This window comes from Epinephelus moara, chromosome 16, assembly GCF_006386435.1.
Source record: "Epinephelus moara isolate mb chromosome 16, YSFRI_EMoa_1.0, whole genome shotgun sequence".
Taxonomy (NCBI): domain Eukaryota; kingdom Metazoa; phylum Chordata; class Actinopteri; order Perciformes; family Serranidae; genus Epinephelus; species Epinephelus moara.
The window spans coordinates 17,605,173-17,622,170 of NC_065521.1; the positions used below are offsets into that span (position 1 = coordinate 17,605,173).

Consider the following 16,998-nt stretch of genomic DNA (forward strand, 5'->3'; position numbering starts at 1 on the left):
CAGCACAGAGTGTCTGCCAGCAACCAATTACTTGCAGAGGCTTCCTACAACTTGTTTCAACGGTTCTGATTTAATCAGAAGACAAATTAAACAGGATGACTAGCCAATGTGAAAATCAAAAGAAAGCATAGAATAATGTACTGAAGGAGACTGTTGTGCCATCACATTTTTTTGTGGTTTGAGAGCAAAGATCCAGTCACCGCTGTGCAAAACTCCGCAATACAATTAGGTCCGAAAAACCCCCGGAGTTTGCATTGCAGTGTTTGTGTGTGCCTGTGTGTGATGCTTGTCATTTGGCCCCTTTGACCAAAAACTCCAGGAACTAAGAATCTCAACTCAATAGTCACAATTAAACCATCAGCAGCTTGAGTGTTATTTCTCTTTTTGCTATTTTTCTAGCTGATCAAGAGGTCCAACAAACATCAATAACATCACCAGAAATCCATGTCCCAATACTGATGCTAGTCAGTGACAACCTGTGCTTGTTGCAATCTTAGTGAACATTGTACACTAGTTTTTGTAGGCTTGCGTTTGAGCAGACATTTTAACATGACAGACCCCTTTATAATGGCTCCCAGGCCACCAGAAAGACCCTCTCTAAAGGGGCAGAAACTACAGCTGAAACGGAGAAAAAAAATCAGTTAGTAAAAAGGTTTAGGGGCTTCTGACAAAAACGTCTGTATTGGAGAGGGATCAATTGTCTGTTCTGAGAAGCTACTGGTCTGGACAGACAGGATTCTGTTCAGATGAGACACCAGCTAGTTATTTAACTCCACCAATCCTACATTTGTTTCAGACAACTTCAATTAAATTGTTTCTCTTTCTGCATATTTTATGCCCCCAGTTTACCCAAACATTGTTCTTTTTGTTGTTGGTTACATTAAAGCTTGATGTGGTCTAGTTTCCTCTTTCAGGGTTTCTTCCTGTGCGCTTCAGAGTGTGTGTGTGAAATTGACTTGTGGTATGTGTTTCACGGACTGCAGAGGTGTGTCACCTATTGAGGTAGGTGTGTGTAAAGAGAAAAAAAGAGGTGTGTGTGTATGTGTGTGCTGTATCATTGCTCAGCACTGGGCTTCGTCTCGCATGGCAACAGCTCTAGTCTCTTAATTTCTTTCTCCTCGTCTCTCTCACACTCCGTCTCTCTGGTCCTCTCTCTCTCTCTCTCTCTTTGTCCCTGCGGCTTTGGATGTTTTTGTCGGCCTTCGGAGGACAGCAGACACAGACGTTGCTAGGCTAGTATCTGTACACTGGACTTATGAATGGAACAATCACATCGGTAGGTTTGTCTTCAAGGTTTCGATTGGCAGTGAGGTTATTTGCCTTTGGAAAGTTTGACGGTGGGGTTGCTAACAAGTTTAGATATTACCTGTTTGTTTTAAGAGGGCAAAATGAAGAGGTGAGGCCTGTGGCGTCTGTAGAATTTGGTAGATGGGAGGTTTTAATAATAATATTGAATGCTGACATGCTTATACAGTTGTCTGATTATCTGGACCGATGTTACTACATTACCCTAAATTAAGTTACATTCTTTGACAGATGGTTAGGGGTGGGCGATATGGCTAAAATCTTCTATCACGGTATATGTAATTTTACATCATGATGATGCAGTAACTGTTCTGTAAATTTGATTAAAAATAGTTTAAAATAACCATTCTGTACTTCATCACATTTGATTGTTTTGTTTCTCTTATTTGGAATTTCCATACAAAAAACAAAATACAACTGCCTCACACAAGACAACACTGGAGTTAAAACGAAATACTCAAAACCATTAAACTATTATTTCAAAATGGAAGCTTTTAAGGTTCCTTAGAACGATCATTTTAAGTGTATTTACAACTTCGCTGTTTTCCTCCATTTCTGCTTAAATCATTTTGCCTTGCGACGCAGCTGGATTCATGAAAGCATGCGAGAATCACAAGATCACGCAAAAATCCAGTCCTAATTGGCTACATTGCCTGCCCTAAATAGCTCCTGTGGTAGCAACCGTATTGTTAAATCTTTATCTGTTGGCACATTTCTACTGTTGCATGGCATATACATGGCAATACTAGTTATTGGTTACGAATATTGTTAATTTTGTCTCTGTAAATTAATGGTTCTGTGCCAGTAAAATCCGGTAAATATGATGTGATACTTTTCTCATCTCCTATTTATGTGGAAGTCAAACTCTGAAATTGAGGGTCTTCCCCTGTTTCTTTAATGTAATGTAGTGATGTCTTTTTTTTTGTCTGTAATTGTAGTAGGCTCATCCCTAGAATAGGGATATGTAATAATTTCAAGGCCCAGTGGGGTTTAAAGTCTGATGTAAATAATTGACAGTAAACATCATTTCACGTTTTGTTAATTATTTTTTTTTGTTTGTTTTTTCCCCCCAAAAGATGAGCTCTGTTAACATTGTCAAGTTGTAGTCAGCAGTTTTGTGTTAAATGAGTCACATGCAGGAAACCCTAAGATCAAGGAACAGTCAACATCAACACGATGAGGCTGCCTTTACCTTCTGTGTTCCAACATTTATCTCTACGGCCATCATGTCAGACATGTTTTTCTGTATTTGTGTGTATCTTATGAAATCAGAGAGCCTTAGATTGAGGTTACTTGTGATAAGCTATTGTCCAAGTATGGGGGAGTGAGTTTGTGGTGTGTGTATGTCTGTCATGGTTATGTAACAGCTCACGGGAGTCTAAAACAGATCGAGCGACATGATCTGAGAGCCTATTGCAGCCAATCAGAGAGCTCTCTTTCTCTCTCTCTGTTTCTCTCTCTGTCTGTGAGTGTGTGTGAATGTACTTATTTTATCTGCACAGCTGTGGAATAGAAAAGTTGAGGTTTAAGTGAGTACAAATGAAAATAGTGTAACATTGGCTTCTCAGGTAAACTGAAGAAGTTAATTTCACTTTCATGTGGAGTTGTTGAAGCTGCTACGAGACTCAAAGAAACAAATGTTCTCCAAAAATGAAAGCAGTTGAGATTAAGATCTTAGCCAAGATCTATTCCCAGATATTGCACTAATTCTCAGTTCCTGTTTCTTTTCAAACATGCAGACCTAATTATTGAGGTCTCTATGTCAAGTGTGCCTCCTCAGCCATGCTTCAGAAACACTTAAAGTAGCAGAGTCTGTTTAACATCTTAGAAAGGCCAAACACAGCCTGGGGGTTGCAGTTCAACCAGTCGTCGTCATACTTTTTCTTAAGTGTTGCCACATAATCAGAAGGAATGTTCTTCTGATCTGGACAGCTTCTGTGCGCTCATTTGCACACCAACTCTGAAAATTGTGTCTGCATGTAAAGGGTTGTACAATAGGAGCAATTTGTACAAGTCTGGAGTTTGAGTCAGTGTTGCGTTTACTGCAAGGACTTAGGACACTGTGTGCAACCTGATGCTTCTTGTTGCTTAATACACAGTAAAAAAATGTGTGGTGACTCCCAGGTGTGGTTTTGGCTCATAGCTGATTGTTATGTCATGAGATTACGTTTAAGATACCCTGAGGGATCCCTACTTGTTGAATTGGAAAATGCGTTTACAATCAAGGCAGGCTGCCCTATCAGGAGATATGAAGTCCAGCATTTTAGGCAGTATTGGAGGCATTTCCAATACTGGTATCAGTGTCAGAACAACTCTAGTCAGAACTAGGTAGTTTACTGCATCAACCCAATAATGCAATAATACTACTGATTACAGCCTCAGTCACTGAATAGCCCTTGCTCACCGTGCTGTTATGCCAGTCCCATCTGCCTGTTTCTGACAAGAAGGGTTCAGTAAAGCATCATTATTCTTGGTATGAATAGATCCTACAGATCACCAGCCATAGGGTTGTAAAATGATGAGCCTGTTATAACTCATGCAAATTACATTTTTATCTATGTTTGCTTTATTCACAGACATCCACATAGGCATAACTTGCTTTTTGGCACACAGTGCCAGATGCCATGTTGTGAAATATTTTTTCTTAAGTTTAGTGAACAGGGGTTGGCACACCAGCGCCTGCCATGTTTCTTCTGAAGATGTAGTGTAGGCAAATGGAGTCATTCATCATTTTAAGTGAGCTGCTGCAGAAAGACCTAAAGAGGATTTTCAAGATTTTCATTATTGACTTGGCACAAATAAAATTGCTCTGTTTTGGCCTACCAAATGTTTTACCTTACCATCATATGATACAACAATTTGAACGTTAAACTCTGCAGAATAGTAAAATACTGTGTCACCACTAGAAAGAAGAAATGGAGCACTTGTTTTACTGTTACTTTATAATGGGTGTAAGTGAATAATTGTTGGATTGGAGCCGGGTTTTATGTGGATTCTTTCTTGTTTGCCGAACATGGGTAGAACATTGAGTACTGATGAAGTATGTGTGATAAGGGTTATCACAGTTGTGGGCTTGGTCATGTTTTGGTACACAAGCTGGCGACTTCAGAAGCAAACAATAGCTTTCCTTGTAACCTCAGACTAAGGATACACGTTTAACACTTGAAAAGTTAAATTTTCATATTTTTTTTGCAGAGAATGGCTTTGACTTTGGGATTATGAGGCCACGTGAAATATCAGATTTTGTTGTGTAGGTCTCTTGGCTGATATCATTTGCTGATGAACAGTCAACTCCTATTTTAGATTTCTTTATTTTGTTTTTAATTGAGTTAGTATAAGTGCATGTGACATAGTAAGAACCTCAAAATTGGACTTTATTTTAGCTGTTAAAACAATTGAATACCATCTTATCCATATCACCCATTCTGTCCACCTCATCGATCGTGGACACTGAGGCCCAGGTTCATTTGTGTGCTGAAGGCGTTACCTGTGACCAGCAAAGGTAAAACCCTTCCACTGTGTAGAGAAAGGCAGAGTGAGAGGAAGGGAAAGAGAGCGCCTTTTCTCCACAGATCCAGCCTTTCACCTTCAGGAATGAATACCTGTATGAAAGGATTTGTCTCTTTCTGGATTTAATTTTAACCGCTGAAATATATTGGAATGCTGACAAACTTAGAAATAGTACATGAGCAGCTGTTCCATGACTAGTTTTCCCATGACAACATGACTGTGTATAATGTCCAAGACTACATTCAGAAACAGTGAAAAGCCTGAGCTACTAATTAATCATATCCTACAATGCAGGGGTCACTGTAAACGCACAGGGCAACATTTAATGATTTGTTTTTTGAAACAGTGAAGGAGCCTAAAAACACTGTAGACAAAGATAGGAACATAGACTTAACAATGCTCCGTAACATTTCCTTTCACACTTCAAACATTTCCTTTGTTTCAACTTCCAGCTCCCTTTTGACATCTGTCACTATGTTACTAGGGCTTCAAAAATGTGCATGCAAAGTATGTTTGGCATGTTACTACTTAAAATGTACAGATGGAGGCTCCTCAGAAGCTGTGATGAGAGTAGACTTGCAATGGTGTGAGATTTTCACAGTACCATAACGGTCTCAGAAACTATCGCAGTTTCACTGTGTCACGGTATCACAGAATTATTATCGTTATTAGTCAGAATGACTCCTAAAGGAATGAAAACGGAAGGCTTATTTTTTGTTGAACAAACGTTTTATTATTATAATTGGAACTTAAAGCCATTTTTAATGGAAGTTTGTTTAAAAAGTCTCCCTTTTGAAAATAACTAAAAGAATATTGTAGATAAGCAAATGTACATGGTACGATAACCATCAATTCTCATACAGCAGTATACCTTGAAACCTAATTTGGCAGGGAAAAATGTATGCAGTTTTCATTGGCCACTGTTTGAAAATAAATAAATGTAAGTAGGTATAAATAAATACACTTAAGTTATGTCATGATTTGGGCTGGGTATTGTTTGAAAAAAATTAACTTTTTTTTTGCTATTGGTACCGAAACTTAGGTATTGTGTTGGCACCAACACAGAAAATGGCCATTTTGTTCATTTAGTTAGGAGAATATGAACATATTTTAACTTAAGATTTGTAATCCGGAAATGTTTGCACAAATTAGTACAAAAAAAAATTGACCAACCATTCAGTGCTAATTTTTAATGCTTAACATGTTCAGTACTCAATGGTACAGACCCACTTTTGTCCCAGAAAGTATTCAATATCCAGCTCCAGTGCTGATGCTCAGAGAAATATATAACTTCAGATGAAATACATGAAGAACTGGATTTAGCTTTACTGTGTGTTACAAAGGAGACATCTGCTGTGTGATTGTGTCTAGCTTAATACTGAGCTTCTTCTGCTAATGATGAGTCGAAGAAGTCAACATTTGTCGTATTTGTTATGTGGGCTGTGTCATTGTAAGGGAAATATTTCATGCCAATTAGGTTTCCTTGTGCTGTTACTAATGTGGGGGTTATAGTGGCGTGTAAACAAAAGGATAAATGATGTGTCATTGTGTATTCTGTGTCACTGTGGAAAATATGGTGAAGTGGGCAGTGACACCAAACAATGAGTAAGTGATATTACCTTTCTGTTCAGCAGAACAATGTGATCCTCTGCCAGCACAGTGAAGCATTTGCATTTCAGTGAGTCACCTTCAAAAACTCTTTGAGCTTTAAATGATGACTAACTGACTGTGTAATACTCATTAACCTGCTGGCGTCACTTCATGCTGTATGAGTTGAGGGATTAAACTCACAGATTATGGGCAGGTGCAATGGCGACATGTATTAGCTTTGCTATGATTTTATACGACAGGCACTGTGATGTCCAAAATGTCCCACCAAGACCATAACGTCTATCTTATCCTGTTATCATCCTGTCACCTTTACGAGGGTTGGAAATTAACTTTATTGTCCACCTGCCACTGTGGTTGGTGGATTTTACAATGTACCAGCCTCTTGATATATTACCATTGTTTTTTTGTCTGGTGAGCAAAACAAATCTAGCTGCCATGTGCATATTTTACCAGCATTTGGCTGATGGCTGTTGCTAATTTCCAACCCTCATTGACATTCGCTAAAGCTAAACTAGCCAAATGCAAAGGGGATAAATGTACATTATTTTCTTGGCTACCAATTTCTGGTCAGCTACACATAAGAGCCTATCATTTTTAGCAACTAACAAAATGAGACAAAGGCTGTGACCCAGATTTATTTTTGTGACTTGGAGCAAACACAACTAGCAGCCAAGCAGAAACCTGTTTAATACATGGTCATTGTCCTGCTTTGAAGTGATTCGCTCACATGTAGAGAAAGAGTACGGTTTCTGAAAGCAAACTTCGAAGGTCAACAGTGAAGACTAAAAAAACTAAGCCATACAAGTGCCACAGCTGTCATCAAATTGTCTTCCAAATTGTTCTGGCATTTGTTGCTCAATGGCAATTTTGAACCAGCTGTTACTGCTCTGATTTTCATATAAAGTGGGTTTAAGATTATGCTGTTTGGTCTTGTCAAGAACAGTTTGTAATAATATTAAATTTTACTTGAGAATTTAAAAATTGAGGGCCATTTGGGGTCTTGAGTTTAAAATGATTAAGAGCCAATGTACCAAGCAGAAGGTAACAAAGACCCAGAATGCCTGGTGTCCTGATTATGTAACTACTGGACTAGAAAACTCTCTGTTTGCACTCAGTGGGCCATGATAGAAACGACTGTCACTCAGCCAGGCCGACCAGATTTTCAGCTGGTAACCCAGATAGCTGGGAATGACCCTTTTGTGTCCTCTGAAAACTTACAATAAAGTAACACTCAACCCTATTGTGACTAGCTGTTGTAGCTTGTGAGTTGAGGTCGTCTTGGGTCTACTCGGACTAAAGACACAACCTGGCAGGTGTATGAGTTTAGGCCATGTTTAACTGTGATCCTTTGTGTCCAGGTCGTGTTTCATTCTGTTCTATTCTGGGTCTGTTTATCATTATGTGTAATATTGGAGTTGATCTAAGACCTGTGATCAGCGCTGGTCATGAGAGAAACACATAACAAATATTACACTGACTTTGGATGAGATTACAAGAGCGAAAGTAAGGTGAATAAAGACTCATGTATACGTGCAAAAATAGATACGCCCGTTTAAAATGTTATAAATGTCACTGCCCTCATACTTTCATGCATCCTTAATGATAGCATAGATACAGCCAACAGATGGAAATAGAGGCCAGAGTCAAAAGTTTCAAACAATAACAAACATGGCGACAGTAGAGGATGTCGTAATATTGTACCTTTACACAGAGGCAGCGTTGTAGTCAGGCAGCAGTGGTCTATGACGCCATAACATCCGGACATGGTGGATGGAAGTCTTTTCACTAAATGACCGATTTGTTCTGTTCTGCCATTATTTAAATTTCTTCATGGTCTCCTAGGGTCGTATCTTGCTTTAACTACGCTACACTGCCTCCACGATCTGTGGTGGTACTGCTCCATTTTGCCCATATCCATGAGAAAATCTCCATCTCCTGTCCGTCTCCATCTCCGTCTCTAATGTTGAGCATAATGGAGGCGGGGTGGAGGAAAGCTGAAGGCTATAGGCCTATTTTTTTTAATTATTATTATTGCAAGGATTTAGGCTATTTGTTCGTTTTATTCATTTATTTTATTGCTATATTGACAAAGGGTTCCTGTTCCGGATATTGTGTAGCTAATACAAGTTTCTTTGTTGACATGAGTTGCATGGTTTTGTGTGTAGCAGACAGTCAAAGGTACTTTATTGATCCCTGCGCCGGGGAAATGTGTGTGTTACAGCAGCTCACATCACAACAAACAACAACAAAAAAGTGACAATAGAATCAAATAAAATAGAAATGGACATCTCAAACATTATCAAACATTATATACCCAAGATGAACGTTTTTTAGAAGTAGAAGAGCAATTTTAGTAGCAATATTAATTACTAGACTTGTTGTTGGGTTCATAAAATAGACAGGTCTCTATCCTTTCAGACATGCACCCATAGAGTTGGGTAGCAATTATCAGATCCAATCAGCTCTTGGAATGAGTTTCCTGGGTACATTTGGGTTCAGGTCCGTCATTTTGGACCGTTGAAGACCTCTACTAATGAGTCCAGCATCTCTAGGTCCAAGCAGAATAAAGCCCCTGCTAGATGTAAGGCGGACTGTTTTGTTCAGCTCTGATATACAGTATTATTGCTCAAATGTGGACTAATAAACAATAGTATGTTGTGTATTTTAGTCAAACTTTATTCTCAAAAGAAGAGGACTGCAGATACTTTAAGAAAAATCACAGCTTAGGTGTGATATATGGTTTTCACAGTGCTTCTTAGTAGACAGATTTGATTTGTGCACACTATGACTCCATCCAGGTCAACAAGTCTGTCTTGGCTGTGGCTCTCAGTGACAGGTTTAAGGGTAAAAAAAGGACTCTTGGTTTACAGAAACTCAAGACTTATGGGTTTTTGTTTGTTTGTTTGTTTCTACAGGTCGCTCATTTTCCTCTCTCAACAAAGCCAAAGAAACACGACCTGAACTCAGAAGTTGCACCAGCTGTCCACGTGCTGTCTGTCAATCAAACGGCAGACTCTTCTGATTGACACCTGCTGGTGTGAAGCCATCTGCCAGAAATCAGCATCACACTGAGTTCGGGACATTGCCTGGATATTGAGTGAACGTCGTGGTGACACTGTAGAGGGACCTTGATCGACAGGTCTCCCTCCAGAGGACCTCTGAGGGGTCGCCACCAAAAGGAACATGTGCTAGAAGTTGTACATCTGTCCTAAACGACTGGTCGGCTTTGACTCTAGAAGATGAACAATGAGGATGAGTTCTTCGACGCCGTCACAGGTGAGAGTGTGTGTGTGTGTGTGTGTGTGTGTGTGTGTGTGTGTGTGTGTGTTTAGTCTGTTTTGTTTTTTTTCTAAAATGCCTGGCTGTTGAATGAAGATGTTTTGCAGCTGATCTGAAGAGCTATGTCAAAGAAAAAGGAAAAATTTGCAGCAGGTACTAATTTTTCTGTGCTAGTTCAAAAATAAAAAAGTTCTTCCTTAGAGAGACAGTCATTAATGCTGAGTCCAAATGCCCAAGAGATGCCAGAATTGTGAGACAATTATTGATATTGATTGGATGGCTTCTGTCCATAAGCTACATTCTTAACAGAATTTTGTAATGTCACAAACCAAACACATCATGTATGCATCAGGGATTGTGACATTGTTTTTGCTGCAAGACTCGATTGGGGCTGTCAGTCCTAATTAGACGGTGTGTTTTTGTCTCCATTATAGAAGCATTATACCATCCAGTGGAACCTAACCTGCCTTAGTCTGATGATTAGTTCAATAATTCAGAGGTCTGCTGTCTTGCAGACATGATCAGTAATGTCAGCAACACCCTGGATTCTGTATAGCTGTGTTCACGTCTGTATTTTTGCAAATGCAGTACAAAAACACAAAGACATAGACAAAGTAAAAGCTCAACCAGTTCATTTTCAGGTTTTTCTTTTTGAGAACTGCTCAAGCAGAGGCAGAGAAGGGATGGAGCGGATAACTTAACATTATTAATCTGACAACACTTCTTGAGGAAGGCAGTTAAATGAATCGTGACTTGTATTTATGATTAATCGGTTTCAGATTTCCTCTACTGTGGAGAGATTAGACAAGTAGTCAGTGGGTTGCCATGTATGCTGATGTTACAGTTGCCATGAAGGGTCTGATATCCATGCAGCAGCTAATTAAAAAATATGTTTGCTAAAAATAAATCTTTAAAGAGTTGCTTCGACTCACGAGGATGTTGTAAATGACTGTTTACTGTAGAAGTCTAGCTTGACGAACATTCCAGGGGTCTGACTCGCCAGACTGTGGAGAGATGGGCGATGAACAGATGTGTTTTTTGGAGAGCATTTCATCCTTCTCTTGGTTTTGGAGCGACTTCACTCATTGTGAGAAATCTGACTTGTGATCTTGGAAATTCCTGTATGATGACAACACTAAACCGCCGTACAACATCTACTGACATTACTACAATACCTTTTAAAAAGTATCAATATTCGATACAATTTTTTACTATCATGGTAAAAAAAATTGACATTTAGGGCATACAATGAAAACGTTTTATTAAAGATAATTATAACAAGGCCATAGCATGATGACTACTTTTCTTTTCTGGATTAGCAGCAGAGAACAGCAGACTGATTCTAGTAACATTAACAATAACTAAATACTTTTTTATGTTAATTAAAACAATATTCTTCCCGCAGTAGTGCGCATGTTCAAAAGACTCTGACACTGTCACACATTTAAAAGGCAAAAAAGTGCAGTACAAAACAAAACAATGTGCATATAAGCCTATACGCCACTGGAGAGAAGGAGACGAGTGACAAGAAGACAGCACTGTGAATGAGTGCATTGAAGATGAGTATTAAAACCATTTCAAATATTCAGTATTGATGTGTATTGATAAATCGATATTTTTGACAACACGACAATGACAGCAATGAATCCTGGGATATGATTATGAGAAGTAAGAGCATGTCGACAACATTGATTATGGTGGTGAACATTAAACTATGGCAGAATTATTATAGCTCCCGGCCTGATGGTGTTGATGTTGGGTTGAAGGGAAGGGCAGAGCAGGGTGTTGTTCTCTGTCAGCAGTTATTAGTATCATTGTTTTTGTACCTTTACTGCCAGTTGTGTCTTTGTTGTGTGATATTGCTAGGTGTCAACTTTGACGTAACGTCATTGTCATGTCACTATTTTTATGTCGTGTGCAAGTTGTTGTTTCCATGCAGATATCAATAAAAGTGTATGTGTGTGCATGGGTGTGTGTGTCTGCTCGTCTTTGTGTCATTATTATGATCATCTTACTAATCTGAGACAGATGCAGAGCAGGGCAGATGTATTATTCATTAGTACATGTGCATGGGGTTTGCTGTGATCAGCACCAGGTGGTTTCCAGCTTAGCATTATTATCTCCTTTCTTTCCCCCATTGAATCTCTAATTCTAAATGATGGATGTTTCCTAGGATCAAAAAAAATTCAATGGGGCGTCGGTGGCTTAGTGGATAGAGCAGGCACCCCATGTACAAGGCTGTTGCCGCAGCGGCCCGGGCTCGATTCCAGCATGTGGCCCTTTGCTGCATATCACTCCCTCTCTCTCTCCCCACCTCACACTTCGCTTTCCTATCGATTAAAGGCAAAAAAAAAAAAATGCCCCCCCAAAATATGTTTTAAAAAAAAGATCTCTTGGTGATTATTTTCTGATTTAATTTTAATCCTTAAACTCTAAGTTCTGTAAAGGTGCATGTCCAAAATTGAATTGTAGGACGCGAGACTTAACTAGCTTTTCATCACAGAGTTCTGCTCCAAGGTCACTCCCTGGCAGCTATAGATGTTTGGAGGACATTCTCAGATTACAATGCATATTATAAATATTTGGAGATTTGCAGCAAATAGCGGAATTGCAAGTTTACCATTGCAATACAACACATTTAGAATGAAACTTGTGTTTCACAGCAGTCTGATAAGTTCAGGAAATTACATTACTTTACTGTAATACAGCCTTTTACGATATCCAAAATCTATGACGGTATCTAGTCTCATATCACAGTATTAATATAATATCTATTAGGGATGCACCGAATATTCGGTAACCAAATATATTTGGCCGAATATTGCAAAAAAACACACATTCAGTATTCGGTGGAGTAAGTGAAAAGCAAGGCCGAATAATAGCGGCGTGTTTTGATAACGCAATCAAACAGCGTGCGGTGACAGACAGAGTAAAATGTCGGCAGTGTGGCGATATTATACTCCGTCCTTCACCGCACTCGCATTTGCGACTAAAAATAGTTTCGTGCGAGCAAAAGAAATCATTCAGGAGCACGCTGTGCGAGTACAGATTTCAACCAGCAGCAGAAACGAAAGGCGAATCCCGCCGGTTGTGGGTTGAACAGGGGTCACAGACACAAACAGTAACGTATTCCTGTCAAATACGGCGGCCATAGTGCTCCGCGGTGCAAGATAACGGCTTACTGGCGACGGAGAAGTCCGCCTCCAATAATGTCCTCTTCTTGGAGTCATGACTGCCCAAAAGTACCTGGACAGCCGAGCCGTGGTAGCACACAGGTATGTGACGTGTCAGAGGGGAAACGAGCCGTTCACATTACTCTTTGTGGCAGGTAACGGCCCACAAACCTCACCGCACTTTAGGGACTGTTCTTTACTTATGAAGGGACTGTTCTTTACTTGTCAGGGGAGGAGGGTGGCTGGTTGATTTTTATTTTATTTATTTATTTTATTTTGATCCCCCCTATGTTAATCACTTATTGATGCTGTTTTTGAAGTATGAATAAGTCAATAAGTAATTTATTCCATTGAAATATCATTGATGTATTATAGAAAAGTGATTTATCTTTTTATAAATGACAAAAGGCACATCTGCCTCATTTTTGCTGTGGTATCATGATACTACTCAGAACCATGATATTTTCACTGGTATCGTACTGTAGGTCCCAATTTTGGTACCATGACAACACTAATCTGGAGGGGGTTCATCTGCAAAAACTAATGAAAAACTAAACAACGGTATTCGGTCAAGCGTTTAATTTTATTCGGCTTCGGCCACAAATTTTCATTTCGGTGCATCCCTACTATCGATATGTTGCCCAGCCCTTCCTTTGTTGGCTAATAAGTATTAATAACAATGGCTGATCCCTCATTTAACAGACATGATGTAAGTCAGATTTTATGCTTGCATGCCAGCAGGTTTTGGGCCAAATATAAATGAAACGTTTTCACATAGTAAAGCGCTGTAATTTTATTACCATTATGTATTTTTACCATATTATACTGTTTATCAATGTGAGAGGCCTTTGCCTCTGCCTTTCTGAAATGGCTCACCTGATATGGTAAGAATACACACCTGGTACCTTTGACTTACTTCTGACAGCTGAGTAGGCGTGTTTACCAAATGATGAGAAACAATTTGGTCTATTTTAAGCCGTTGGCAAGGCCCCACCTTAAGTTCACCACATCTCCACCCTGCAGCACTAAATACTCTCATGACATTTTGATGTCCTGGCTACCACACAGGTGTAGGTAAATACCAGCATGTATTCTGCTGAATCCAATCAGTCACATGCAGGTTTACTGTTGTTATCAGGCCAAATAATGCAACGTTATTCAGAACAAATAGTAAAAAAATATGACTGACATCAACAGAAATAAATATTGTAACACCACATTGACAACCTGCCAGTCCATACTATAGGTGTGTCTCTTTATTACTGGTGTGGTTTTGCAATGTGACAATATAATCTTGTACCAATTTGTCGTAATGCTTTTTGACTTTTCCGTTTTGCATGGTAATGATATGGCATACAGTGTGTTATATTTAATTCCAGCAATTGCAAACATTCAGACATCATGTCATGTTTCCACATGGCTGCACCATGTCAGTTTTATGTGTGTATCTTAAACTTTGGAATCTTGACGATGAATTAAAAAACATAGTATAAGAGTTTCTAAAGTGAGCGACTGCTGTTTCAGTGAAGAGGTTGGTCAGTGTAAACAGTTACAGGCAATCAATAAAATTTGCCAGTCAAACACAGGCAAAAAGTTCCTGATGCAAAACAGTATACAAATGTATGCACTGGCAGTGACTGTTAAATGTTGCAGACAAAATGTTCATGTTTGACCCAAAATCAACTGCCAGCAAAACCATAGAGCCCAATGTGTCTCTGTGCATTCGACTGTCTGTATTTGTTATCACACTGCTGAATGAGCAGGTATTCTGCACACAGCCTGATTTGTTATAACCTTATGTCACATTCTTCTCCCACAGGCCTGGATTCGGACGAGTCGTATGAAGGGGTGTCGGAGGCCAGTTTCCAAGATGCGCTTGTGTTTGACAGCAGCAGTCAGAAGAACAACGGATCGGTGCCACAGGAGAACGGCATCAAGAAACACAGGTATTGCTGCATTCCTGCACTGCATTCCAACTGTGTATTTGGATGTTTGTAGCTGCATAAACTATTTAAAGCCTCCCACTGAAACCAGTACACTGTGTGGGCAGGGTCAAAACTCTTATTCACTGGCGCTGAGTTTATTTGTTGTTGTTGTTGTTTTTAACCATGACACTTGATGAACCCCTGTGTATTGTTTTATTTTCAAGTTTTCATTGACATTTATTCTTACCCATTCTAGAGGCCTCCATTTTTACATAGAAAATATGAAGTTGTGAGCTAAAGGGAAGTGACCTGAAAAGAATTCATTAAAAAAACAATTAATATAAGAGGCAGCTTTGTGACAGTACATATAATGGTTCAACTGTTTTTTTTCACATGCCTGGTTGGGTAAATGGGTCAGAAATCTACTCTAAAATTTTATTTGCCCCAAATCAAATTGTTATATTTGTTAGCAGTTATCAAATAACAATAAAGACTAATTTTAATTGCGACGTTTAATCTCTATTTAAGTAAATTAATTAGAACAAGGACACAGTGTGAAGCAAACTCCTGTGTCCAGGATAGGTGAGATGCTCGCTTGTGCTTCAGCTCTTAAACTTTGTCTTTATCTGTCGCTGTTTTCTGATTAGCACCCAATTGGTACTGAACACATGCAACTCTCAGCAGAGTTGAGAAGGAAGCGAGTAGGCTCACCTCTTAGCTACTTCCATCATCAGCTCTGGAAAAAAACATATGTTTAATTCTTTTGTACAACAGTCCGTATTTTTGAGCCATGCAACTGACTTTAACCTGACCCTGTTGCTATGACTCATTTTGGTAAAGGTGTGATTGATTGATGAAAAAAAGGCATCCAGTGGAAAGGACATGAACTGCGTCACAACAGGAGACTGTAAAAGTCCTGTAATTGTTTGTGTGATCACTCTGCTGATTGAAGGTTGCAACCAGAGTTATAATTATAATTTTTATTAGTTTTTATTTTTATTTCTTTTTTATTTTTGTTCAGTTCAGTTTAGTTTCAGTTAGTTTTCAAAGTGGGTTTGCTAATTTCAGTTTAGTTTGGGGGGGGGGGGGGGGGGGTTATTTGTCAGGCCAAGATTTAAGAAGTTCAGAATATGACCAAATTGACAAAAACATTTCAACTAAAATGTTTTAGTTTTTACTCAAGATAACTGTAATAACCCTGGTTGCAATACACGCAAGCCATCACTTCCGCACTGTTGCGTTTTGCCAGTTGCCAAATATCTTACAGTTGTGATCACTTTCATTTCTGGTGTTATTGCATTGGGTGAGAGATGTGAACGCATCTCTAATGAGACTGACCCCAGACATTATCCCTGCATAGTCTAATCTGTAGTGGTTCATTAACTCGCTGTCATTCAGAGGTTTGGAGAATATTTCTCCTACCTCTATCTCTCTGCTGTTTTCTTTCTTCTTTTTTTTCTTTCTTAAACCTGTCTGCATTAGTCTTCGTAGCTTAGCGCCACAAAAGGGTGTAAGCTTTTTATGAAGATTGATGCACTGTTAGTCTTGCAGTCAAGTATTTTATACCCATACTGTGCGTAATTGTGACCGTCACCCACCCTCCCTGGAGACTAGCCTATCAGCCTTTATTGGAAAAACTTCCTAATATGAACCAGAGAGGGCCGTGATACACCATAGTGTGTCAAGGGGAAAGTAAGGGACAAGCAGGGGGGATTGAGGGACAGGTGCTTAAGTCCCGAGTTATATAGCGACAGTGCATGCGGAGAAGAAGGAGAAAAAAAAAAAAAAAAAGAGCAGAGGAGAAACAGGCAGTGTAGCTGATGTATTGTGGCCTTGAGGTTGTTATGCTCCATACAGATTACCAAAAATAAACAAATAAATGTATAATAAAGAAAAAAAAAAAAAACACAACACACTCTCTGCTGTTTTCTCCTCTGCTCAAGAAGCCTCTTAAAAGTCCTCCTCCCTACTCCTAACAGTTTCATGCCTTAGGAGCTCTCTTAAGGGCTAAGATGCTTTGTGAATAACTTTATTTTTAGCAGGATCTAGTCTTAATTGTAAGAGAAAATTCTTGGAGAGCGTCTTCTAGGAATCTTTTTTAGAATTTTGTCCATAGAATCGACTCTTTGTACGAGGAAGCGTTGCGCAACATAATCGTGTCTCTACAGTAGTTAGTGTAAAAAAAAAAAAAAAAA

At 39.1% G+C, this 16,998-nt stretch overlaps 1 protein-coding gene across 3 annotated transcripts in view; it reads left to right on the forward strand.

Annotated features, from left to right (window-relative positions):
* LOC126402330 (oxysterol-binding protein-related protein 2-like) overlaps window positions 1-16,998 on the forward strand; it is a 35,735-nt gene that overhangs the window by 6,176 nt on the left and 12,561 nt on the right. For 2 of the 3 annotated variants that reach the window (XM_050064226.1, XM_050064225.1), the window contains exons 2-3: window positions 9,342-9,702; window positions 14,698-14,824. In XM_050064226.1, the coding sequence (XP_049920183.1) occupies window positions 9,666-9,702; window positions 14,698-14,824 (164 nt within the window). In that variant the 5' untranslated portion in view covers window positions 9,342-9,665. Of the gene's footprint in view, window positions 1-1,155; window positions 1,277-9,341; window positions 9,703-14,697; window positions 14,825-16,998 lie in introns of those variants that run through there. The other variant, XM_050064227.1, reaches the window with a different exon arrangement.